This window comes from Helicoverpa armigera, chromosome 24, assembly GCF_030705265.1.
Source record: "Helicoverpa armigera isolate CAAS_96S chromosome 24, ASM3070526v1, whole genome shotgun sequence".
Lineage (NCBI taxonomy): Eukaryota > Metazoa > Arthropoda > Insecta > Lepidoptera > Noctuidae > Helicoverpa > Helicoverpa armigera.
In genome coordinates, this window is record NC_087143.1 from 8737109 (window position 1) to 8765039 (window position 27931).

Here is a 27931-nt window from a genome sequence, read left to right on the forward strand (position 1 = left end):
CATCGTCGTCATCTAGTGTGGTGCCTGCATGCCCACTCTGTCACCTCTCACTTCGTCGAAATTCATATTGTCGTCGGCTGTTCTCCGAAAATAGAGTAGGTATGTACTTACATCTTCTGATATGACTGTTCTCGGAAATACATAATTATGAATGCTAATCTTATTTATAAGAAACATGCTTTAGAACGCATTATTTTTATAAAATAGTATTATCGCAACATTTTATTTGGTTCTATGTTATAATTAGTACCTACCTCCTAGGTAAAAGTAATTTACAGTTACACTCCAGTGCTCCATGTTGTAAATTACTTTATCCAGTCGGGGTATTCTATAAGCTTTTTTTTTTGGTTTCATCAATCCGTCCTTCAAATCTTTCCATCTCTGCCTGTTGCCAAAAGACATATTTTTTCTAATTAAGAAAGAATAAAATGTCTAAAGCATTTCTACAGTCTTGATATTTTCATCCCGGAAGCGCTTACACTTTGTCGTAATTAATTCTATTGAATCAAATTAAGTGCTTTGTTTTCATCGCAATCAATAATTTCGTTGTTTTTGTCGCAATTTCCATTGTTTATGTTTTTATAAAATGTACTTAGCGCAAATTAGTGATTAATTACAGATTAGCTCGTCGTGTGTCACTTAATATAGTACCTGTGATGTCCAGTGGCGGATCTACCGTAGTTAGTGTGTAACCGGAGTGGCCACCGCTGTGCACATGACCATAACCCTTTCTTTAATGGTATTCCTATTTCTATTCAAGTTGGGAATGTGAAAAAAATCCCTTATAAATCCCCTTATGTAGGTACACATATGTACCCCTTATGCTCCTTAAGTATCATTCTTATACAGGGTATGTCGTTCACAATCACATTAAATCCTATCGCATATACTTTATGATATTCTATGGCGAATTGTAAAAAAAAAATACCTAATCCATTCAGTGGTTTAACCACAGGAGTCATTTTTCGTTTTTATAATTTACAACATCATGTGTAAAGCACAGATAAAGTTAGGAGTATCGTATGTTTTGATCAGTTGACAGCTGTCAGTTTTCAAGGGATTATTTCAGTTGTTTGTAATGACTGACTTTTACATGGTGTTCTAAATTTCGCACATTTTTATTATATTTACTTTGTTTGAAAAAATCATTTATTTTTATTTTTACGTATTTTTCTTTTTTCTTTGTGTTAATCGATATATAGGTATATACCAGTATATTAACGCATTTCATTTAATGTGATTATGAACGACACACCCGATATACTATCCCTATGTAGATTATTTCAATAAATTATGTTTTTCTATACAATGTATAACTGGATAATTGAACCTTGTAATCAGAAAGAGATGTTCCTGCTACAATCTAAACATTTTGCAGTTATTTCCTACAGTCTTGCGGTGCACAAGTAAATAGGGTATTCATAAAACCTTCATTGTGCACCTACATTTTATCTTCAGGATCTAATATTTATGTTCCAAGTGACTGTCAACTAGCTACCTATGTATTTCCATATTCTAGAACAACTTTTGAGATACCTAAATGATAAGTATTAATCAGTTAACTTGCAAACATACTTCATAGAAAGCAGATAAACCTAAAAAGTCAATATCCGCAATACAAGATGAAATGATTGCAAATCAAATAAGGTGTAAAGATAGCAACATATTAATATCGGCTAGCGTATCGTTAGGAAAGCTAGTTTTTCTTTAGTTCCATCTAGTTGTGTTGACGAGCGCTGGCCTACAACCACCTCCATTCACTGATCTACTACATTTGTACTCGTCAGCGCGATCAGCATTACATAGAGCTGTTATTAACACGCTGATAATAATTTAAGTGTGTTCACAAAAATGGAGTTCTTCCGTAACATATTGAAAAGTATTGGAATATTGAGGTGGACTCAGATTGCGTCCTTGAGGGAGCCCTTTTTAGTACAAATAATGCGTTGGTATATTTCAATGCCAATGAATTACATGTCTTTTTTCAGAGAATGATGATGATTTTAGTCCGTGAATCCTAATGAATTGTAAGTTTAGAATTAGAACCTTTCAATAAACTACTTTGTTTATGTGTACGTACAGTATCAATTGCCTATCCTGTTAAGAGGTCACTACTACAAGGTGCAAAGCCCGTCTACTTTGTAATGCGAGTGTGTTTCACAGCTCTAGGTGATGTCCTCTCTCCAAGCAGTTTCAATTTCCCGTTCTGCGGCGTGTCCCGCTAGCAGCCGCCGCAGTGTACACTTCCGAACGCACCGGCCTGACGCCATCGCGCCTACCAACAAAAAAAATATTTAAAAAGTTACGCTGACCGCGCTCGCGATATAACTGGAAAGCCGATAGATTTTTTTTATTTAAAAGAGAAGAACTATCTTTTTAATAATAAACATAAATGATCAGGTGAACTGTGCTACTTTCGAAGTGTTGTGATTTATTATTTTAACGGTTCCCGTGTTTAATATGGCACGACATTCGCTAATATTTTTGGTAAGTCTTGTAATTTGTAACTTTTTTCTTATTTTATTTATATTGAGTAATGGACCATATCAGTAATTTAAAAAATATTCTGACTACCCAAATAGTAAATTTATATTTTAAATTTTAAGTCTTTTTAAAAGAGTTAGGGCTGGTAACGGATGTTGTAAGTTTAAACTCCCATAGTGATATTCCAAGTAATAATTCCATCGCAAGTTATTCAGAATCAATTTCAATAGTTAATGATTCTACGAAAGAAACTCAATAGAAATGAAAAATAATGCCATAAATATGTGCAGACGTAGTGTTGTGTGGTGCAGCGGTAGAAAGCGCCCGCGAGCTGCGGCGATTGCGGAGAAATTCTACGATTACAAAACGAGCAACGCAAATAAAATCGTTCCACATCTCGCAGCCATTGCTCAAATTGTCCACAATGCACGCTCTGCTGGTGAAGTTTCTCTATGATAGGCCAGAGCAGTTTCAATCCCTTCAATGATTATGATAGCTCTTGAGCTGAAAGGGCTATTTGGAGGGACTTCTGTAGAAGATATGTAACGGAAAACTGTAATAGTGTAGAATACGAAGATTCAACGAAAACAATATTAGATGTTGCATTGTTTAAATATGAGAAAGTACTTTAAAACTAAGTACCTACCTCAAGCTGCACTAACAGTATCATCACAAGATTTAAGACACTGATGATCAGATTTGACTGATCATATCAAAATATGTAACAACGAATATATAAAACATATCTTTGACTTGTAATGGGGTTAATGTAGTAGACATTCTTTATAATGAAACTGATTTGCAGCAAGATCATAAACACGGTAATCAATAGTTATTGCTTGATCAAGCATTAATGCCCCTTGGAGCAGTTGATTACATAAACGGTAATTTGGTAACTGTAAAAGAACCATGTCATCCCACTTACATATATTGAAGAGCATCAAGTTATGGTAATCGACACCAATTGACTCACTTAACACAAATTAATGTTGCTTCACAGTTCTTACTAAAGACTTATCAATCAAAAGTGGAGTTATTTATCTTCTGACTGATCTTAGTACTGGGATGGATGTAGGCTTTCTTCAAGAGATTGCATTGGGAAATTAGTAAGCTAAAAGCTTCTGCTAGTTGTTAGTTCTTGACCATCATATTTGTCACATCCATGTATTGAGTCCATAAATTGTACTCTAAAGAAACGGTCGAACTAAAATGGTAACACAGTTGTTGAAAGTTCACGGCCGTTTGTCAGCCCCAGACCTAAATACTGGAGCCTCGCTCCCGCCCACCGGAGCCAGCAACGGTAAATAACATAAACGTATGTAAATCAGCTGCTTGTTTTCGAGGACGTTACCAACACATAAACACAAACTTTCTCTCTTCAAGTGGTGCACTGCACTCGTAACATAATATCTTTGTGTTCACTTCCACTTTTTTGGAATCTGATAATCCCAAAATATTAAGGTTAAGGTTTTTCCTGCAAGATTTGAAATAAATGAAGACCGCGTCGTCATATGACCTGCTAAAATTTGTACTTATCTCGAATTGTTTCCATCTTCGTTTAACTGAGCTCCCTAATTCCTTGGAACACTTTACTGATTATTTACTTTCCGTATCTTGCCACTATCTTCTTTAGAGTTATTCTGCTTAATATCCATAACCAACAAGCTATTATTCTAGTGCTCACAAGTTAGGAATCGAACCGATTGTTTATATCGATTCCGTGTTGTTCGTTTCACATCAATTCCGTTACTTTTGAATATTTTCCGAGAATTGCCCAATAGTCCATAGGCAACACAATTAAATACATTGTACATTGTCTCCGGACCGAGTTTGCTCTATAAACCCACTTGAATTGAGACGATTATTTTTGTTCATCGGTTCCGATTTGTAAGTTTTATTGTATGCAACAATTTTCTACGCACGCATGGGTACTTTTACTTCCTAGAAATGTCTGAAATAATAGATCTCAATGACCTTTTTCTTTTATTGTTTTTTCGTAGCAATTTGGACAACCGTTAAAATTATTATTTAAATTGAATTTGGGAAACAAAAGCTCATTAACGTTAATTTAATGTGTCGTAAAATGTCATAGCGATCGATATATCGTTAAACTGCCCACACGTTTGGAATTTCAGAGGATACACGAGTTCCGTTAAGCTTTCTCTGATCTTTTATGGACAACTCCTAAACCGTTTACAAAGAATTAAGGTCACGTTAAACTGAGATTAATGAGTAAAAGGCCTCACCGAGGATAAAAAACACAACACAAACGATATTTTTCAAAAATTAGTAGAACAGCAAATTAGGGGCAAGATGGTAATCAACATGTGTAAAGAATTTAGCGAAACAATTTAGCGTTATGATGGATTGAAAATGTGCGTACCTGCTAAATTATGTTCTGTGTGTAAATGTTCGATGTGAGAAATAGTGAGGCACGACAATAGCAGGTGTTAATATGACTAATATGACACGCAATATGAGTTCGATGCCCGTGTCAATCGATATTACTGGAAAACATGATGCTGCTGCTGTACCAAATAATACTGTTACAAGTAACTGACATTTAAAAAAGGCTGCAGGACAGTAGCGGCGTAAGGGGGGGGCGGAGGGGGCGGTCCGCCCCGGGTGCCACGTCTCGGGGGGTGCCATCTTGGTCGGCACTTATCTGCATGACCAGGATGGCGCGGGCAGAAGGGACAAGTCACTAAGGGTGCCATTCTAATCTGCGAAGCCTAGGCTCACTATCATTATCATTTACTGCGCGATATTCAAATTTAAACAAAACTACAACAGTGCATGTGCGAGACATCGAGGTGGTCACCCCTCTCAGTCCGACTATCACCCTTCTCTTGTATTTTTGCTTTTATCTGATTACTTAAATTATTTAATCAAAGTATTGAAAAAAAATTTCGCTCGCTTCGCTCGCGCATTTCTCTTCATTTATATTATGTTCTGCGCTTACTTTTTGAGTCCTCAATCTAGCAAAAAGTTAGTTTCTTTTAATTAGTGCTCAATTCTGAGCTAAATTAGAAAGTCCTCAAAAATAACAATTAAAAAAATCACTTTACAGTAGATATTTCTAAGCTATTTAGACGCTTTTTGTAAGCGAAGGTGGGACCCTTGTGACCCCAATCTCAAAAAATTTTGAGCTCGCTACGCTCGCAGCTGCTTCACTTTCCAGTCGTTTTTTCTTCAAACTTGCTTGAGTACTTTTGTGTTCCAAACCTCAAAAATTTCGCGCTCGCTGCGCTCGTGCCTTACACTTTGCAATGCATTTCTTTACAAATCTTTTTGCGTCCCAAATTTCAAAAATTGCGCGCTCGCTACGCTCACGCCTTCTTTACTTTAAAGTGCTTTTTTCAAACAAGTTTGGATACTTTTGTGTTAAAAAACTCAAAAATTTCGCGCTCGCTGCGCTCGCGCCTTACACTCTACAGTAGCCTTCCCTTCATTCTTTATTTACTTATCTTTTTAGGTCCCAAAAATCTAAAATTTCACGCTCGCTGCGCTCGCAGCTTCCCCACACACTCGGTTTTTCAGTGTTTTTTCAAACTTGTTTGAGTACTTTAGTGTTAATTCAGTATGATTTTTTTTACTACGTGATTATATTTTGTCGTTTTTTTTTTGGGGGGGGGTTTGATCAATAAAAGTCGCCCCGGGTGCCACCCGATGCTACGCCGCCACTGCTGCAGGATATTGAGAGGTAAGAAGAACAAATTGAAGCTTTATGAAATTGTACGATCTTAGAACTATCAGAATTTCGTAGCATAACCCACCTTATTTGAAACGATTCTACTGATAGGTTCCACACAAAGCCCTCATTCTAATCCGCGGTTGAAAGGCAACCTGTCTGCAGACCATTCGAGCACACACGACCCAAATACCAGTGACTAATTCCAAAAAACAAAACAGCTTTCTCCCTCATTAACTTAGTTGGTGAAACGAATGAGTTATTTAGTAAAACCTCTTAATTTTCCGGCTGTTGTCCAATCCGATCTGGTGTTATATCAGTCACCTGTCACGTGTGTGTGTGTGCACTTTCTAATTGTGTGCGTGTTTAATGAGGTGTGACGTCATCGCTAGCGAGGAGTCGTGACCTTCACCCAGTGGCCGGTGGGTCAATGTTCGTGCCTCGTTGGCGCGCGGACGCTCCTTTAGTTCCTTTAGTTAATCTATACTGCATTCCTTTGCTGTGTGGAGAGGCGGTTGATTGCCAAAGTCTTTGGATTGATCATCGAAATTGGATTCTTTCTTGTTTGTAGCTGTCTTTTGTTTCATTTGTTAAAATTGCCCTATATTTCTAACCATATGGGGTTCCTGTTACATTGTTTACATCAATTCACAACTCCACTAGCACAACATGGTGCTTCAATGTATACAGTGTAGTGTATTCAATGTATAGTGGGGCAGCGCCCGTGTGCCGTGCGCGCGCGCATTCCACAGGACTTGTTGATTTGAATCGAGAATGTGATCGCTCCTGATTCTTGACCGATGTCACTTATTACTGTTAGAAGCCTACTTTACGAGCTCTCAAATGATGATACATATTTGTTCATATCTACTTAACTTGTTATATCCTGTTTGACTTCCGTTTTGAAATCGTCTCGGCTAAAAATATAAGCCCATAAATACATATAATATTATAACGACACAAAAATTTGGGTTATTTTTATTTAACAATTTCGCTTTTTCATTACAAGAGAAAGTAGAACTTTAACTGGCGCCGGCGCAGCCGTCATCTGGTTCAATGTTATAAAGAGTTATCTTGAGTCATAATGTGCAAGTTCATGCGTTGATTATAAATATGCTTACAATGATAATTCATGCAAGGCAGATTAAATCTTAGTTTTCTTCTTTACTGCTGTCTCTTACGTATCCTGTTCCTGTATTTGAACTAAGCCTAGAGGGAAATACACTGTTACTCAAAGGTCTGTTTCAACTTCCTCCCATTTCTGCATTTATGGGGCATGCAATGAATTTTTGGGGCATCATTACCGTCTTTAGATGTCTCGAGAATCACCAGTCATGTTATGTTGTTTGTCGCCGTAGGAACAGATAGAATCATATATGTATATATTTATCGATCGGCCCTTAACATTAGTGACGTCAGAGGTCTGGTGCCGTTAGCGGAGACGCCTGACCTTCACCCAGTTGTAGTGTGGGCCGGGTCGCTGACCGCTGACCGGTGCCAGGGGACACCATACAATGTGTGCCCGAAGGGACACTCAATACAACTGTGTATGGAGTTACTAAACTTCTTTATACATAGGTAGAGCGTTTTATTTGTATACCAGTATAGCAGTATACCTATGGATCATACCCAACATTTAATGTAGTCATTAACACATCAATTGAATATTTTAGTTGGAGTTTTAAAACCCGATTCAAACTAGAATAAGAGCTTTAAATCAAAAACTTATTACCAGCAGCTTTTCCTTGCAGGTATATTACATACTCGTGCTTGCTTATTCAACCCTTCTCCTATAGTGTGACTGGTTAATCTAACCTGCAATGTTTGTACAGGTGAAAGTAATAAACTCCAGTATGCAGCTGGTCTCTGCTGTCCATCAATCAATTGTCTTGTTCAGCCTCGGCGCCAGGGGCACTGTCTGATATGACTGCATGTCTTCACACTCATTTGACGTGCATTGAACTTTTGGATCCGTCTGCTTAGTGACCAAGAATTATAATTCGATCGTGTAAAGGAAATGCGTGACCCAGATGGGTAAAAGTAGTTTCTTGTTTTATAGTTCTAAAGATATCTAAATGATAATTTCCTAGTAGGTATTTGATATCAATAGTCGTTACTCCTTGTGCGTTTGATATCATCAAAAGGTTGAGTAGTTACTGGTTTCAACATTACCTACGTGTGCTTTATAGTCAACTTGAATAGCCTGACAGCCCTACATTCACATGGGACATCGTCTACTACTAACGGTGCTGTGAACCTTAGCATCATTAATAATATCCCGACTATCTGATCATCAAAGCTGTAGTTAGCTTTGTTCAGTAATCACACATCTTGATAACAGACATGACGCGTTACCTGCATAATAGCATATCGTGCACTAACGTGTGAATATTCACAGCTCACAATACTCGCTCATTACTAGCCGCGACTGTATCTCCGCCGGGCTGCTATTACTTGACACTATCTGCCTCGTACGAGCTTATTAACTTTGTAGCTACTAATTACTAATCAGCATCATCAACATCAGTGATGCTTGCAAACTTAATCAAGTTATCTTATGTTCCCAGACATACTACCTGTTCCTACTGAATTAGGAACGATGATTGATGAATTGAATAAATGCATCATCTATTGTGTTGAGTTATTTATCTTTGGAATAAATGATGGTGTCCCTGTATGCACGTCATCGTATGTCACCTGCTTTCTTGCTACTGTACTACTATTGTTAACATACACTTCATCATCGGTGGTTGTGTTACTTCAGTTTAGTCAATTTTAAAAGTGAAAACATAAAGTTAGATCCTCAGGGGTTAGCTTTTCCGACACTGATGTGATCCGTATAGAATTATCTTTTAACAGTGTTATGTGGACATCGCATGTCTTCCACATTTTCACCAATTTCTGTAGGGTTCGTCGGTGGACTTCATTATGAAGTACTAGTCACATTGATCTAAACTCCTTCAATACAGTGATGAAACAGTGTTGTAACATCCCAGTATCTCTTCTTGGAGGGTGTGTAGTGGATCCGGCTGTGCGCGCGCGTCGGTCGCGCTCTGCTTGCGGCGGTAACGGTACGCGGCGCGTGCGCCGTGCAGGGCGCACCCGGCCCGCGACTAACTGCTCATACTCACTTGTCAATAAACAGCTTTGATTTTGTCTTACATTCTGAATGAACCTATTAAAAGTATGATAATGACATTGTTATCCCAGTATATATGTAGGTATTGCGTTTCCTAAGTATAAGCAATTCCTTACAAGAGGGGTGAAAACTTGAAGAGGTGTTGCTTCCTTAGATTTTCTTAAAGATGACGTATTCGTAATTTCTTCCTCGCTTGACAAACACAAACATAGAGCTAGGTACTGTATGACATGCTCCGAGATGCATAGACTGATCTTGAGTTTTGTCTGATCTGTCACACCATCATTATCACCGCTTGCTACTGCATTATTTTCCTCAAGACAGCTCGTCACTTTCATCAGTGATGTGGCAGACGGCAGTCGGTGGCCAGTGTTCTGTGTTCCCTTTCATTCCATCTCGACGTGATATTATATTGTGACACACATTTTTTACTCTTCGCCACTAAATTGCACTTTCATGCGGTCGGCAGAGGTTTTTGTATTACTTACTTTTTTTTTTTTTTCGTCGTTTTGAGTGTAAATACTGTTTATGACTGACTAATTGGAGCTTCTACATGTACCATCCTTTTAGGTATTGATCGCAAGTTCACAGTCAACTTACAATTTCTGTAGACATTCAGCCTTATCACAATGATGTTCTAGTAACATTACTTTTTCACATTGTTTGAATTGGTGTTCATTTAGTCGTATTAACTTTCCCGAACATATTTTCACCAATTGTCTTTGATTGTTGGATGTTAACAAGTCCAAGCCTTAGCTTAAAATCGTGACAGTTTGGACGCGAAGCAGATGTTTCGCTAACGAGAACATTTAGTACATCAATCACAGAGCAATTTGTACGTGTTGTAACACAAACCACGGCTGGCAGGTCTCGCTAATGACAACCACCCAAACATGACAGGTACGTGACAGCGTCATGCACTCAAATCTCAACCTTATTGCTCGGGAATAAGAACTAAGACAGTCCAAATTATGGCAGGTGAACATGAGGTCTCATTACCCAAAGATGACATGAATACCGGACATGGGAAAGTGGGCTTTATTTCAATTGGGATAAGACTTGTGGTTGACCGAGGGTACATGTATGTGGGTATGAGGCAACTGGTGTCGCAAGCTCATCTTCACAGCACATGGCTATGTGGGTCTGGTTTGGCGACAGAGGCGTTTCAATGGCTGACGTCTTCCACTCTGTTATTACAGTTCATAGGAAACCGTGCGTGGAGTATTTATGCTGCTCTTGCTATAACTTTCTTATCTCTGACTTCGCAAACAGATGCGATCTGTCAAAGGATCGTAAATTGCCACTAAATTACTGGTTTTGGTTCGAGGTTTGGAAACGTTGTCTGCTTTGAAAATGTATTGCACTGATTTCTCTCTTTAATCTTTACACTTTATTCTGTCAATATATTAACAGTCCTTCATACTATGTTATCATTATCGACTTTCATAGAAATCTTATACCCTTGCGCTATGGTATAAAACGTTCAACTTGTTTAGAACTTCAAGTTTCACTTAGAAATTATCAAGTTTAACTTCATGAGTGGAGTTTTATTGCTCGCGGTGGAGTGACATTTTAATTAATTAAAGTCTGCTTCGATTTAAATCTCAATTAATTTAATTACCTATACACATCCGTAACAGAATATAGGTACGCTAAATACATTAGTGAAATGATAAACTTTGTTAAAGGTACTCACAAAAGATCATTTTCTCCATTAGATTGTGCAACCCATTATATTTTTTCATTTCCTTCATCCTCGGTGGTGGTACCTACTGTTAACTAGAAACCAAAACCGTAATTTTCCAAAATTCGTGTTCTGACACCCAAACCCAGTTAATTCAAAATTATCTCTTACCAGAATTGATAGCAATTTTCGAATAGAAACCGCGAAATAATAGCAGTTATTATTGAAATTAACTTGACACCTTTACCGGGAACATTATAATGGCGGAACAAGTACAGGCGGCCCACACTACACACTACGAGTTGGGCACACGGTAATGGTATATCGGAAACAATGAAATTATCAACTCAGATGATTAACCAATTACATTGTTTACACCGCGGAGACAACTAGTCGTAGGAGAAAGTGGTAAGTGTACAAAACTAGCAACAGTTCAGATGCAATACAATTAAATCAATGAAGTGATCTAACAACAAGAAAGATGATATGATACCATACATAAGTCATTTACTGTGATGCAAATTGCAGGATTTATAGGATAATACTCTCATCATCACTGAGAACTTCACTGATTACGCATTATATTATCGGACGTTTGGTAAATACTTGAGTATGATCTGGACAGTGTAGTATGCATGCGGTGTTAGCTGCGGGCGGTATGCGGGTCAGTGGTAACGGTGCGCGCCCTGCCGCGGTACACAAGTGGAGCGACACCACTGGCTGCACCTGCTCTAGACTGTAGGAATTGATACTTTGTGGAGACTGACACTCATTGACGCTGCACCTACAGAAAAGGGGATGATATGAAACGCAATCAATGAGATCCGATGTGTTGTACCTATCCTTAATCTGGTTAATAGAAGTACCTAACTGAATTGCTGAATAATAAGGCGAAGTTTGTACTATGTAGGTACTTCTAAAGTTTAGAAGTTCAGAATCTAAACCGTGATCAAATGTGCTGAGCAAGGAAACTTAAAGCAATCTTGAATTATGATAAGCTGACTTAAATTCAGTCGTCATTGCTTCATCACGTCGCAGGATGTTGTTCACAGTTCGAACAAACAACTAGCACTTATATCGTATCCTATAGTTAGTAAAACTTAGTGTAAGTTAGCACATTGATAGCATTACTACAGCTATTAGCTCGTACATGAAGGTTTGCGGTAACGGTGGTTCAGGTCCGCGGGACATTCTTCGCACACAGACACGCTCCAAGTGGAACATTATACCATTTAAATATAGCTAGACATTAAATAGAGGTAGAGGTATCAATTGAGGGGATAATCTATATCAAACCAATTGTGAGAGCAAGGCTTAGCATGCATATGCGACTGTGGAACCAGCTGACCAGGAAGTACCTAACATCTTTGAGAGGACTCGAATTCTAAAAATTCAATTTCCTATACACTATACACATAGAGCTAAGTATGAGAATTCTTATAATTTTAAATTATAACTAAGCGGATACCAACTTATCTATCTTTAGCATTCAACCAACCACACAGGTGTAATCAGAGTTCCTTCAGCACACAAGTTAAATCTGTGCTTTCCTTTTATAGTTATCATTCCACCGAGGCTTCTACTCCTTATCACGTATTGGCATCGGCTGCATTAGGCATGCGACACACCGCCGATTATCTGGAGCTGGGCGCGCCACTGGCACACTTCTGCGACACACTTCCCGACACTCGCGACAATGTCGCATTGTTGACGCGCAAGTGTGGCGCACGCCTAATTTGTCAGTCTACACACGCAACTGTTTTTGTTGCATTTCTGATGAAGCTGCATGCGTGACACCGCCAGTTTATTTTCAACTGTAGCATTGTAGTATTTACTGTCCACTTCTAAAACTTGGCATTGGTCTTGTCTTGATAACAGCTGTTAAAATTACTGTACCATAAGGTAAACGATCATGATAGTGCAACGTGCATTATTATCTGAAAATAATGTAAGGGGCTCCCGTTAGCTTCGCACTGCGTGACGACTGCTTCTCAATAGTGACAACTTTACGTATATTCTTCACTTTTGCTACATAGGTAGGCATATACATACTGTTGAGGATTACGAGGTCTTGCAGGAATAAAAGAACTGTAGAAATACTCAAGCAACGGAGAAATATAATTTGGTGTTCACAGTACAATGCATGACAAGCAAGTGACGACAACGGTGCATTAATGCGCCTGCTTAAAAATTAACTTCATTAGGCCGTCGGAAACGTGTTGCTATGAAGCAACGGCTAGGCGCTTCAACACATACATACATGTAAACATGCATAGGTAGGCATCTATATAGGGCTTAAAGCTTAATACATAACGGCTCCATATTTTTCAATTCTTCAATGGACCATATTAGTAGATAGGTTATATAATATCCTATTTAACTCGCAAAATTAATGAAACGCCAAAGTACCAAAGCTAATGTCCCTGTTATTGTCTTCAGATGTTATGCCTGAGCCGGTGCGCGCTGCCCGAGCCGACGGCATCACCGACCGAGGCGCCGCCGGAGCCGCGCGAGGAGGCGCCGGCCGAGGACGAGCCGCCCGAGGGGTACTACGCCTTCGTCGAGTCCCCCAACGCCACGCCGCCCAGGTGACACAAGTCAAGAGCCTTTTCTATGTTGGGGTCGGCTTCCATGTGATACAACTGCTCCATGCCAAGACTCGACAACCTGCTCCAAAATGGTTCTTCAGATTAATTCAACCTTTAATCATGGAACATGGATACTATTGCTATGGATTGTTTATTGTGCTCAGTAGCATACAATGTTATCGTCAGTTTGTCTCAGTACAGTCAGTAGTGAGTCTGGTCACGTCTTCTAGGTGTATTTCGATAGTTACTTGTAGGTATTGATATTATCGCCAGACACAATGGTCTATAATAGTTGCTCAAGACAGATCATCAACGTCCTCCTAATTAGGTGTAGTAACCACTGACTGCAGACGTTTAATGAGATCATTTCTATGAGTAGGTAGTGGTAGGTACACTTGCGTTAGACCGTGAGTCTGCCGACTTCTCAGGGCCAAGTGTCAACACATTTCCTTAATCATGTCGAACTTTAAGCAGAAAAAAAAAGATCCCGACGAATTGAGAACCTCCTCCTTTATTTTGAAGTCGGTTAAAAAGTGACTACACTATGAGAAACTGAAATTCATGCACGACAAACGAACATAGAATGTTAATCCAGGTGGTGATTATTCCAAAGACGTTAAACATACGCTGTTTGGGTTATTTTAAGTGGAAGAAAGCTGCAGTTAGTAGTGAACTGTGTCCCACTACTATCACTTGAATTATGGTCATAGCAGCCGCATGTATGTCACTCAACCGCGTAATTGTCGCACTCAGCATTTTATTACTTCTTCAGTTAGGTACAAGGAACTAACGTTATACTACAGTTTATCGTAATTATTTGGCTTCCGCCTTCAAGAACACCTAATGTCATATTATGATATACTCAAGTATCGACCTATTGATTATTATCTAGCTTTCTCTGTTTGCGGAGACAAGACGCGACCATTGACTTCACAATGATTAGTTTCCAAGTGGTATTTCCCGGAACTCTGCACTTCCGATGTCATCTGTTGAGGCGAAATGTACAAAGTGTACATCCTACGTACAACTTCCGCAGTGATGACCACTTTCACTGATTGTAATTTTAGTTGAAACGCCTACTTACTTACATAACCCCAGGTCCCAATGTTTTTGCAACTAAAACAGAACTAAAATACATTATATTAGGAATTCACACATCATTCAACCATTACACATTCCACTATGGAAATTGTTCTTAAATAAATCGTGTAAATGCAGGCACTACGCAGAGTTTCCATTTTCTCGATAGGTCATGTTTGTCGCCTCTTTCGTACACCATAGAATAACTATTTCCGCTGATCCTCGCATCTCCGAAGCTTTCCCAGCCTGGAACTATCTCGACGAAGGCTCGAGGCGCGTTCACTCACTTTCACTAACATCTGTCATGTCGTGTGACAAGTGATTGTATGAACATGACGAGTATTGTGTGCACAACAATTACTGTTCGGCCATCAGACGTGTTTGATCGATCGCCTGACCTCCTCGTTACAGGTCATAAACGTCGGATATCAATGGGCGAATAAACTTTTCATCTGACAAATAGTTTGTAGAATTTACAATAGGATTTCTATTGCTTTTGATTATTGACGTATTAGATACAAATTATTCTATTCTTAAACAAATTCAATAAGACGAGAGAAAATACAAAAGACATGGTCAAATACCTTAACCTCTTCAGCAAAACACTAAATGGTTTACTTTATTAAGGAAGGCTATAGAGAGACAGTAGACCTAGTCAGCCGTAGGTCATAATGTCATCAGCATAGTCACTGTCCCACTGCCGCCACTGTTGGGCTCAAGCCTTTTGGCAGGTAGGGAGAAAGTTGGAGCATTACCTCATCTATGGGTGAATTACAACAGGTCCAATAAAATCTTCATTTCCGTGGATTTTTTACACTTCAACTTTAGAATAAGAAAAAATTGTGTTTACTAAAGTTTTTGATAAGATATGTATTCTTACTTAATATCTAGTAGATAGCTTAAAAAACTAACGAGATATACAAGACTAAAATTTTCATGCCACGGCGGTGAAACTTGCATGCACGGCAATGAAACATGCGTCCATGGCAATGAAAACTATTCCTGCAGCCATCGTTTTGACATATCTTTCTCTTTCTTTTCTTAAATACTCCTCTAGTAAAACAACCTAAGTGAACCTGAACCTGAAGTGGTGTGTGTGTAAGTTTATCATTTTGTGAGGTGAACGTGGAAATATCTTTTTGTAGTTGACTATATAGTACAAATTGTTTTTTTCCTTAATCATGCCGTGGCGATGAAAACATAAGTCACGGTAATGAAACATGCGGCCACGGCAATGAAACGAAATTGTTTTACAAGGCATGGCAATGAAAACTTTTTCATTGCTGTGTATTTTTTTTCATTTCCATAGCAAATTTTGACCACGGAAACCACGGCAATGAGAGCACGGCAATGAATATCAAGGCAAAAACATCAAAAAACTAAAAATCTGTTAATAATTCACAGTAATTAACACGTCACAAATAAACATAAGATAGATGGCATTGTACCGAATGATCGATTAAGAGGACAAACTTACTCAAACAGAAGTAAGACCTATCCACGGCGATGAAAGAAAAAATGTCCAGTGATAAAAAAATTGCATACTTGCATTTATGGCGCGAAAACGCAGGCACGTGCACACGTCATTCCACGTCGAACACTTGACGTCCACTAATATGCAACATTTAGCGCACAGCGGGAGGGACGCAAACCGTTAGAAAAAGCAATATTCTCAAATATGTTTAGGACATGGCGATGAATGGTAGTTCTGGGACAAACTATTTTTTATTTACCATTCGTTGTATTGTTTAAATATTTGAACAAATGTAGTCCGTAAACATACTTTAACTATTCACGAATCAAATAAAAGTAGGTTTTAATATAAATAACTAATACATTTTTATCAATAAGGTCTAGTACACATCAAGGTGACGTGGGGACAAACACGGCAATGAAAGATTTTGAGGTTTAATTTTTTTTTTTGGAGAACCAATTAATCCTATTAACAGAATATTTAGTGCTACACATAGATTACTATTTCACCTACTTAGAAAAAAATATTAGAATATTATAACAATGATTTTTAGTACCGATTTCATCGATGCCACGCAATTTTTGGTCCCGGGAAATTCACCCCTATTTGAGGCGTGTAAGTCGAGGTATCACTTGGAGGTAGGTAAGGTATGCCAGTATATTTGTGGTGTATTGTTTCAGAGTGCGTCCGCCGCCGTACCGGCAGGTGGCGTCGCCGTGCGCGGAGGCAGAGGCCAGCAAGCCGCACGTGTCGGCCGCCAATCTGTGCGGCGACCTCAACCGCGGCCTCATCCCGCGCAACCCCATGGGGCAGAACCCCAACGGAGAGCCCTACCCCTTGTTAGTACACCACTTCTATTTGCCAATACACTTCCTTTCAGAGGAACTTCTTCGCGGACAAAATGTAGCCTGTTAACCAACAGTGAAACAATTTTTCTAATCGGTTCAGTACTTTCGAAGACTTACAAACAAATAAATATTTTCTCTTGGGATATTATAAATTGCATATCAAATAAATAATCGCCTATCAATAAATACTCATCATTTATATTCTTTTTTACATCAAATAACTTACTTCACTACAAATAAACTAAATGTTTAACAAAACTCAAACTGCAAATAATTCGAAATTATACATCAATATGACATTGCTTTTTTTATTATAATGCAATACAGTTAAATTTATTCTTGTACAAAAATACTACATACATAGCATTAATACTGACTGCACAGCAAATTTTCCATTTTTCATAGTAAAATAACTATCCCAGTCGCATATTATCCAGTAAGTATAACAAAACCTGTTCATCATATTTATCTTAATTTTCAAGAAGCCATGCTCGGCAAGTTTAATGATTATTATAACAAAAAAATTCTGTCACATTGCATTATTTCTAAAAACAGAACAAATTAACTGAAAAAGGTTCGCGGTTTCCCGCGCTTTTTCGTCACTGGAGTGTAGAGTGGCGCGAGCGAGTCAGATAGAGTTCAATTAAAAACATTGTATTAAAATTGAAGCTAGTAACGAAAACGAATCGCTGCAAAACCGACTCCACGTAGTCTTGTTTGCCCTACCCTAGAGTGCAATTTAAAACCGCGTAGGCGCGGAGGGGCGAGGCGGCCTGCGAGCTGAGGAGCAGGTAGTTTTAACGCTCGCCGCCGCGGTTGAGGCTGGCCGGCTCTGCCGGCCAGTAAGCCGAAGCTGCGGTGGTGAGCGTGAAAACCATCTGCGACGATAAGCTCGCATGGGACCGCCGGAGCCACGAAGCGCCGGAGCCGTGACAGAAGCCATGCTTGCTGCATGTTGCATGCTTACTTCCATGTTGCATGCCTGCTTACATGCTGCATGCCTGCTTGCATGCTTCAGGCTTGTTTGCATGCTTCTTACAGGGAAATAAAATTCCAAAACTACTTTTGCCAAAAGATGATTCTGACTATAAACATTCTGAAATATGATATTATAATAGTAGCCTTTTAATGACTACTTATATGAAATGTATGCCAAAAGGAAATACTGACAATGACTGAAAATGCACCTGCCCCACTTTTAAAGAACTATATGTATGTGCAAGCAAGCATATCATCGGACTTGCGATCCGACTCAAGTACGTGGTGCCACCTGCAGAAGCTAAAAATGTGCCTATTGGGCAAAAAAGGAAATGTGGACGCTTATTAATAATTCAATAAATTAAAATTTTGTATTTAATTTTATATTTTTTTGCTGATCTCATTATGTGGTAATTAATAAATAATAAGATGACTGTGACTAATAAAATGCTGTTTTATTCAGAAAAACTGCTGTAAATAATATAAAAATAGAAGCTATATTTAAAAGAAAAAGAGTTAACATGTATAATGTGCATTAAGATTGTTAGCTGTGCATTTATGAAAAAGCGTTTGCTTTAGGAAAAATCGCTGTACGCTGGGAAAATAAATTGTAGTGTGTTTAGTGATATTTTGAGTTGAATATTTTGCTGTGCAATCAGTAATTTTGATGGGAATTCGGAATCTTATTGCATAGAAAAAGGATATTTTTTGATATGCGTTTAAATACTACCCTTTTCTCTTTATGTATTAGGTACTATAGACTAGCCGTTTTCCAGCGGTTTCACCTGTATCCCATGGGAACTACTGCCCGTAATGCCGCTTACGGGCTTACACTTGCTCCTTCCTTCCTTCTCCTTATATGAGAACAGCCGCGGTGGCCGAAATCGGCCGTTGACGCTATTATATTATACAGGTGGTACGTTATAGCTTAGAAACAATATGGACCCCATAGGGCACAGCTTAAGCTATTTATAAGCAAGTGGTTGAATGTTGTGTGTTGTTGCAGCGAGCTGATCCGCAACCAGACGCTGCGCTTCCTGTCGCGCACGCTGCCCGTGCTGCGCGCCGACGACACGCTCCCGCGCGTCGCGCACCTGCCGGCACCGCCCGCGTCACAGCCCGCGTCACAGCCCGCTGCAGAACTGCACCACAACCGGTAACTGTACCTTACGCTCCTGTCGCGCACCTGCCGGCACCGCCCGCGTCACAGCCCGCTGCAGAACTGCACCACAACCGGTAACTGTACCTTACGCTCCTGTCGCGCACCTGCCGGCACCGCCCGCGTCACAGCCCGCTGCAGAACTGCACCACAACCGGTAACTGTACCTTACGCTCCTGTCGCGCACCTGCCGGCACCGCCCGCGTCACAGTCCGCGTCACAGCCCGCTGCAGAACTGCACCACAACCGGTAACTGTACCTTACCCTACTAGTGTTTCTGAACGTAGCAAAACCCTCCTGGATTTCGGAGAGCACGTAAAAGTATCTAAATAGATAGGATTTGCCACGCATAAAAAGACAATAGAAATACGTAATAAGAAATAAAGAAAACAAAAGGTGGGTATGGTATGTCTCAGGTTTGCACCGAATTGGGAGCTCAGTCTCAGCATGTGTCATGTAGAATAGCTGACACTGGTATTCTGCTGGATCCCTGCAATGACGACGGACGATCTATTCCCCTCCGTAACAAACAGCCCATTTCCATATTAGACTATGAGCACAGATTACTTGCTAATAGTGTCTCCGAAATGTGCCGCTGCTTGATGGCGTGGCAGTCAATGTGGACGTAGCATTACTTGCTACTACTATCCCCGCGAAGGTGAGAATAGAGTGAAAATCAATGTGGACGACTTTATCACTATGTATCATGCTGTATGTGCAGGCTGGAGGAGCGCAGTCGCCGCTCGCTGGAGGACAGCGAAGTGCCCTCACACGCGCTGCGCGCCGAGCACCGCGGCATTGACGGCGGTGCTGACATCGACACACCGCGGGAGAGTCGCAAGTTCTGCGACAACGGCGGAGTGTGAGTACACACACATTACTTACAGCATGTTTTCAGAAACTACACGAGAATACGCCTCGAAAATGTTGGCATTAGAATGCTGCGGTATAGTTAGGTATAGTTTAGTTACATCTGACTCAGATGTCATCGTAATGTAATAGAAGTACACGCGCGGAAAAACGCTTTGCCTCTAGTTCGAAAGCGCTCTAAATAAAACAAATAAAACACTGCATACATGATCAAAGTTTATTGAAAATGAATAATTTAACAATACTTATAGTTAAAACGTGCAATTGACTACCACTCACTCCGCCGGCACCCGTGTTAGAGCCAGTTCACACAAACAGATAGGAATGGAGTCGATATGAAGTCTTGAATTATAACGATATCCACCAGTATGTGTGAACTGACGTTAATTGTCACATCTCATTCATTATAATTCTTATATACTCTAGTACATGTGCATAGCATCCGTCTCATTCAAGCGTATTATTTTCACGTCGTCTCAACTTTCTCAAAATAATCATTTAAAGATATATTCGTAAGTCAGCGTAAGGTGCGTAAGGCGACTTGCGGTGTATAGTAGCTGTAGAGTTAAATATACTGTATACAAAAATATTTCCAATTTATAAATATCATATTACAAACTTTAAATAGCCTGTAACAAATTTAGCGTTAAGATATCTTATTTACTGAGCCGTAAACACAATGATGACTGGCAGCGGTCATTTGATGTATCTCTGTTAACACGCACGATTTATACAGAGCTTTATGTAAAATTGCCTTCATTGTTTGTTTGTGTCTTACATTATAAATGTTGCATTGAGTGTACTCTCGATATCTCACTTGATAGATGAGTGATTTGAATTCTCGACCTGCCTCAATTCTCATGATCAAAAATAAAGACGAAACATAAGTCTAATTAATTTATCGATTCCTAATAACATTTATAAAAACAAATACAAGTCAATTTTATTAAAACTATAGAATATACCAATGTAATATGAAAAACAACTAATTTTAACTTTACAATATAAAATTGGCTAGATTTTTGGCGACTACACGATCTTAAGCAATTACTTACATATTGGACATTTGCCTAACCAATTAACGCTCCAGTTCACCGATAACATAAACGATAATGTTCAAAGTACAGTTTTAAGAAAACGGACGTTTATGTCGTCGGTGTGAAAATGGGCGTAACTGGGAAATAAATAAACCATCCAATTAGCCGATGGTTACAACTAGATATTTGAGAATTTGCGTTTATTTTGACTTATTCGTAAACATTAAGCGAGCGGCCGAGCGCTGCCGAAGTTGCCCGAGGTTTGCCGATGTCGGCCGAAGTTATCCGAAGTGTAGCGATGACGTCACACGGGTTATGTGTTGAGCGCCTTGATGTCTTCCATCACGATGTCGAAGGCGTCCGCGCGAGTGCCGTCCAATATCTTCACGCGCTTGTCTTTCTCGATCTGTAATTAGAAATTAATTGATGAATACTGGCGGAATGAGCAGATCTAATCAATTACTTATTGTTTGCATAATGTTTCTTGTTTGCATAAGTCTTACACGAGACGAAACATACTGAGTATAGTTCTCGCCAAACATTTTGTCTTCACGTAGGTATCATGGAGTGAGTCGTTGCGTTTGCGGAAGCGAGAACTATACGTAGATCAGTTTTAGAGATGCTAAATCGGTCAAATTAGGTACTTCTATGGATCTTCAACCTTATGACAATGATAGAAGGTTAATGTTTGATTGGTAGATGTATGGTAGTTTGTACCTCTGCCTTGTAGTTGAGATGCTCGGGCCACACGCAGAGCTCGAAGTAGCCCTCGATGTCGGGCGGCTCGTACAACCGCAGCGCCCGCCGGGCTCGGCACTCGCCCAGCTCCAGCACGAAGTAGTATCTGCACACACACATACACATTACATCTCAGTTTCGTTCAAAGTCTCTAGCTAGTGCTTGACAATGTTATATGTATAAAGCCGCATATCGACTGCGATCGGCCGCCGCGAGGCCTAAGGCGCGTACGCACGTACGAACACGAACATAGCGAACACAAACACCAGACCCGAACATTTGGTTCGTAGGTACGTATGGACGGCATATTCGAACACGAACGCAAACATAGTTTGAGTCGAGTTCGCGAACAACAGTCGTGAACTCTATCTTAGTAGCCATGACGGCGCCGTTGGAAGTGGTCGATTGTGAAGTTATTAAAGCGCTTCGAACACCGTCCATACAGAACACACTACAAGGATCGCCGCGAACATGTTTGACGAACAGAGTGTTCGATGTTCGATAGTGGTACGCACGTGCGAACCAAGTTGTTGCATATCATGTAACGCAACAAATTTGTTCGTACGTGCGTACGCGGCTTTAATGTTTGATGGTTTGTCGCGCGCAGTCGATATGCGACTTAAGAATATACAATATATTCCTAGCACAAAATGGTTGCTTGCAAGGTCTTTATGACGTTTGAAGCTCAATTACAAAATGATTAATTTATTTCATATCACTATACATTTTTTAAAGTGCCAAAGCGGTAGGATCAACTATAAATGACGCTGACGTTACGATCAATGCGGCACTGACCTGAGATCACACATCTCCATGATGGGCGGGTAGTTGAGCACGGTGAAGCCCTCGGCTATAAGGAACTTCTTCCCCGGGCGTGTATATCTCCCCGTGACGTCAGTGGTGGTGGCGTGCGCTCGGTCGTCGCCGGCGAGCGTGCGCGTGACGTCACGCAGCATGGCGTCCATGTCGAGCGCGGAGAGGATGTCGTAGTTGTTGTGCGGCAGCGACGCGCAGCGCACGTGCCGCGCGCTGTCGTCGGGGAAGAAGTACTTGTCCTGGTGGAACACGTGCACCGGCGCCAGCGTGCTCGCCAGCTGGTGGGCCAGCGACGTCTTGCCGCCGCATGTCACGCCTGATATACCTGACGAATACACCTACACTTACAACAAACTTCTTGGATGACGCGACATTGCGGAAAAGAAAATAATTTTGGGGTTTCAGAAAAGAAAGAAAATATAAGTCATTGATTAAGATGAAATACACTATCTTCAATATTTCCAACCCACCTACCTATAATAATCCAATCATTGCGTCTGGAGACCATGACTGTAGCGTTGTGTCGGGCGGTGAGACGGGTGGTGAGTCGGGCGGTCAGTGGGGCAGGGGGTCGCGCGAGAGGTGCGGGTAGAGGTGGTAGAGCGTGAAGGCCATGAGGCCGCCCACGAATAGCAGCCCCCAGGCGCCGCACAGCAGCAGCGACCACTGCGGGTCCGGCAGCCACAAGCTCAGCCACGAGTCTGCAACCACCACCAGGTGATACCAAACATGTCATATACTGGTTGTCCAAGGAGACCAGATAGCACTGCGCAGGATATCTTATAGCACAAGCATCTGCGCAGACACAGGTGCACTCACTATTCCTTCACTCTCATAGCCTGATGGAATGGCATATCGACACTACCGGAGGGAGATATTACAAGCAGTGCCGACAATTTAATGTGCTCTCTGAGGTATAGGGGGTATCGTTACGAATTTCCATGTTGCTTTGTTAGTTTCTAAAAACCCCCAAAGCGATTTCGGCCCGACAAGATACCACTTTCACGTTAGTCGAGCTTGCGAACACTTGAACTACTCACAGTATACTGTTCCCGGAAAACATTAAAAACTCTTTGTAAACTCGACACTAGATGTCACACGATCTGGTGTGCGGATAAACAAATATGTTCTCATTTTCTACGAGCGGAAAGGATACGTTTCAACATTGACATTCTAAACGAAATCACATATGATCGAAAATTTAGACGTGGTATCTCTGAAGATATAGAATCTGAATAGTGTAATCAACGCAAATGTATAGGACAATCGACAATGCTCACCTTCGTCAATAAAAGGGTAAGAGTTGACCCAGAGGCAGAACACAGCAAACACGGAGCTCGTCGTCACCAGCACCAACTTGCCCACCAGCGCATCAGGTATGTCCATATATCGGCATCAAACCAATCTCGACCTCACGCCACTAGCAGTAACGCATAGACTCGCTTAACACTTGTGAATGCGTGAGTGGTGGAGATCTAACTGCAGAAGAGTTCCTTCTCGAAGTCCTGGAAGGTCTCTGTCTCGGGGAACAGTATGGACTTGTGGTCGTCTTGCTTCTCCTCTGTGGTGTCGGCGAGCGGCTTGCGTCTCACTGCTCGCTCCACTATCTGAATACACACACACGTCATATGCTACTGTTGATTTTACTGCAGGTAATCACACAATACATAATATTCTACACATACATTGTATATGACCTTTTCTTTCTTATGCAATTAATTAGCACTCTTACATTTAAATCAATTAAAGCAAACTTTTTATCTGTGAAGACACTAAAACACGAGTATTTATAAAACATGTGCTTATCACAGCTGAATGTCAATAGAGCTTGTAATCAGAGGTCTAAGCCAACAAGACTCAAGTGCTGCGAGTGCTACACATGTATTGTTTGTAGATGATAACAGTTGTAACATTGACACACTCAACGCTGTCATTATTACACTACACACTACTCTATGAAATTAACAAATCTCAATGCAATATTAGAATATCCAGGTATCATGCACTACCTACTAGTAGTCACTTGGTTCTAACTGTAGACAAGAAATTGCATTCATGATTTCAGGATTGATTATAGGTTTACTCAAAATGTTTTCCTTCCTCTTCCATCCAGTCATTAGTGTCAAAAATATACTTAAAAAGTATGTATAAGTTAGAGAAGTTACTTATTTACTTGTCTGGAATCAAACCTTTAAACTATTGAGCAATCTTCATTTATTTATAAGGCATTCACACAGTAGCCTTGCGGTGTCATTATAGATAGAGGCTCTAACTGATACATTATGTATACAGGCAAATATATGAGTGACGAACACAGTCTCTCACACAGCATTTCTACTATCTAATCTGTGGTTATGTATCAATTATCACAAGAATGCTGAACTGCAAGCTTGTGTTGTGTGTCTTTGTCCTACTTCAGTTAACTTCCTTTACATAATGAGAGGCATATTACTTATTTACAATCAGCTAATAATATGTGCTAGCTTGCAAATGACCTTGATGTCATTAGTTAGTCAAATTGTGTTTTGTTTCTTAATAACTTGCCTTTCTCCAACAGTTAGGATTTTTTTATATGATTTATAGCACTAAACAAGATCATACCTTTCTGCTTTTATGAAAGAAATTTTACAATATAAACAGTTTTGGAAATATCCTACTACATGCAAATTACATGTTTTAATGTGCTAATCAAAATCATAAAAGCGGTGAATACTGAAAAGATAATGTTCGCAAATATGATCTACTAAATTATTTTGAATAATATATGACTTGATTCAAATAACCAGCAAGTAATTACGGTGGTTCACTGTTGTGATTGAATTGTCCTTCAGTATTGTCATGTCACACAGAGCTGAGTACCTACAACAGACACTTACCTTGTCGGCGACACTGGGGTGTGCGGCGCGCGCGGACAGCTTCAGCAACTTGCTGACGTTGTCCTGCACCTGCTGCTCCTGACTCCGCGCCGGCGCCGCAGGCTTCTTGCTCCTACTCTTGTACAACTGCCGGTGATCTGCACACAGAGCGAGTGTGACGACTCGTTACATAAGCATGCAATAAACCGGACAATAAAACCGGCGCGACTAATCGCGGCAATAGGCGCAATAAACTCGCGACAAGCGACGACTGTGTGACGTAACGTATCGTCGCCTCGACGGTGAAGTTTGAACGAACCTTGACCCGCGTGTCGCGGCCGCGCTCGGCGCCCACCACGCTTCGCCTCGCCGCTGTCTGCAACCAAAACACAACGACGTGTCTTATCGTACGACTCCGAATCACAAACAACTTTAGACTAACAAATATATTAAACTCTCTTCTCTATACCTTCTTGGTCGACGAGTTCCAAAGCCTGTCGTACTAATGCTGAAGACATTTTAATACCACAATGCTTAAAGGAAACATTTATGTGCAATTATTACGGAAATACAACTATAACCTACAAAAGTACAAAAATGAAATATTGAAACTTTACGTCAGACGTCAAATGTCAATTTGACATTGACTTTAATGACAATGGATATTTTTCGCATTGAGATTACGTTTAGTTTCTCCAGTTTCTCTCATGTTTCTCTTCGATTTTTATATGGTTGCTTGGTTGGCGTCCGTTGCGGACGAGCGACCTACGTTCAGCAATGGACGGCAATTGACTGATATGACGATAATGATGATTTAAAAATATAGGTATATAAAAATAGTTTTATGTACCTAAATATATGCACCAAAATACTACTTAGACACCAAAGGACGCGTCTCTGAATCCCTGATATACATAAATATATTTTACCCAAAATGTGATATTTTTGTTCCAGATTCTGCATGCTGTACCGCGCAATCAACGGCGACAGCGAGTCGAGCGCGGGCGTGGAGCGGCGCGAGGACCCCGGGCCGCAGCCGCACGCCGGCGCCGCCGCGCACGCGCCGCATCACCGCTACGAGGGCCCGCCCACGCCGTGCCCGGCGCGCGTGGAGTACGCGACGCCGGTGTTCGCGCGCAACTACCAGGGCGTGTGGCGCTACGTCGTGCAGATACCCTACGAGGGGTACTTCACGCAGACCGTCGAGGTCACCAGGTCAGTACACATACTAACATTTTAGTTGTTCCCTTAAAATCTGCCTTTGCTCATTGGCAATGAACTTTCATATTCATCACTACATAGTATAAAACAAAATCGCTTTTTCTGTCCCTATGTCCCTTTGTACGCTTAAATCTTCAAACCTACGCAACCGATTTTCATGCGGGTTATTTAAATATATAGAGTAATTAAATTGGAAGGTTTATATGTAAAACAACATCATTAAATAGTGAGAAAGTACTGTTATCCCGTACGAAGTCAGAGCGGGTCTCTACTACAGTAATATTGAAGACCGCGAAGTATTGAATGCATAGCTAAGCTATGATCGTGTGTATTGTCAGATGCATGCAGTCGCGCTGCCACTACCTGGACGGCGGCTGCCTGAGCTCGCCGCGTTGGGTGTCGCTGCTGGTGGCCGAGCTGCACTACCCGCCCACCCAGAACAAACACGTGCAGGTCAGCACCAGATACCGCACCAATACAGTTACTCTGCAGCGCCGCGCATTAAACAGAAATAGTGAAGAAAATCATTTCATCGCAATCACATACCTAACAGTTCTATTAAAAAACGTGAAGTTTGTAAATATGTGGGGTTACTATTCGGAGTTCGATGAAATTGGCAGTAGGTAGCTTAAAACGAGTATACCTACGTGACAATAATATAAACTGCTTATTTATTTGTTTAAGAGAAGTACCTAATGCTCTCAGGATGCGCGTGGAACCACGGGGAACAGTTACGACGGTTTAAATTCGACTACATTATCGTCTTCACATAATTTAATAGTTTTGGGTAACGTGTATAATAGGAATGTTTATGTACTTTGGCAGGACTATGAGCAGTACCTACAGAACCGCGCCGGGCAGCAGCCGGAGCCGGAGACCAGCACCGACAAGCCGCCACACTGCGACGGACACGACGAGATGGGCTGCTACCAGGTAACACGAGCTTCAACACTGCAGCTACTAATTTTTGTTGAGAGGACTTATGGCTGTGCAATTTAAGGCCCTCCGACCACGAGCGTCTATCCTTTATCTAAACGAATCCTTCACAGGTCCGTCTGTACTACGACTGGTTCCTGGTGCCCGGCTCCTGCAAGTGCTGGCGACCCGACTACTTCGCGCGCTACGTGCGACGTCGCCAGAACAACGAACTGTAAGCCACACACACTCACACACATACACAATGCACGCATTAATGCTCAATTATTATAACAAACGCACACTCATTGCCAATTTTGTGGAGAATAGTTGGACATTCTGGTAAATCATAAC

At 40.7% G+C, this 27931-nt stretch overlaps 2 protein-coding genes across 2 annotated transcripts; one reads left to right on the forward strand and one right to left on the reverse strand.

The window, feature by feature from the left end:
* Nucleotides 1–27901, forward strand: LOC110380667 (uncharacterized). Its single transcript, XM_064041053.1, has 11 exons — nucleotides 1–99; nucleotides 2164–2487; nucleotides 13438–13586; nucleotides 16821–16979; nucleotides 18973–19073; nucleotides 19338–19374; nucleotides 19847–19987; nucleotides 26396–26656; nucleotides 27001–27115; nucleotides 27488–27595; nucleotides 27712–27901. Exons 2-11 carry the CDS (start codon nucleotides 2461–2463, stop codon nucleotides 27814–27816), a joined length of 1203 nt encoding a protein of 400 aa, XP_063897123.1. The 5' UTR covers nucleotides 1–99; nucleotides 2164–2460; the 3' UTR covers nucleotides 27817–27901.
* Nucleotides 20199–24065, reverse strand: LOC110380665 (nicotinamide riboside kinase 1). Its single transcript, XM_021340724.3, has 5 exons — nucleotides 23867–24065; nucleotides 23061–23287; nucleotides 22566–22911; nucleotides 21750–21876; nucleotides 20199–21438 (listed from the first exon to the last, which is right to left on the reverse strand). The coding sequence occupies exons 2-5, from the start codon at nucleotides 23092–23094 to the stop codon at nucleotides 21346–21348; spliced, it is 600 nt and encodes a 199-aa protein (XP_021196399.3). The 5' UTR covers nucleotides 23095–23287; nucleotides 23867–24065; the 3' UTR covers nucleotides 20199–21345.
* Nucleotides 27902–27931: the final 30 nt, after the last annotated feature.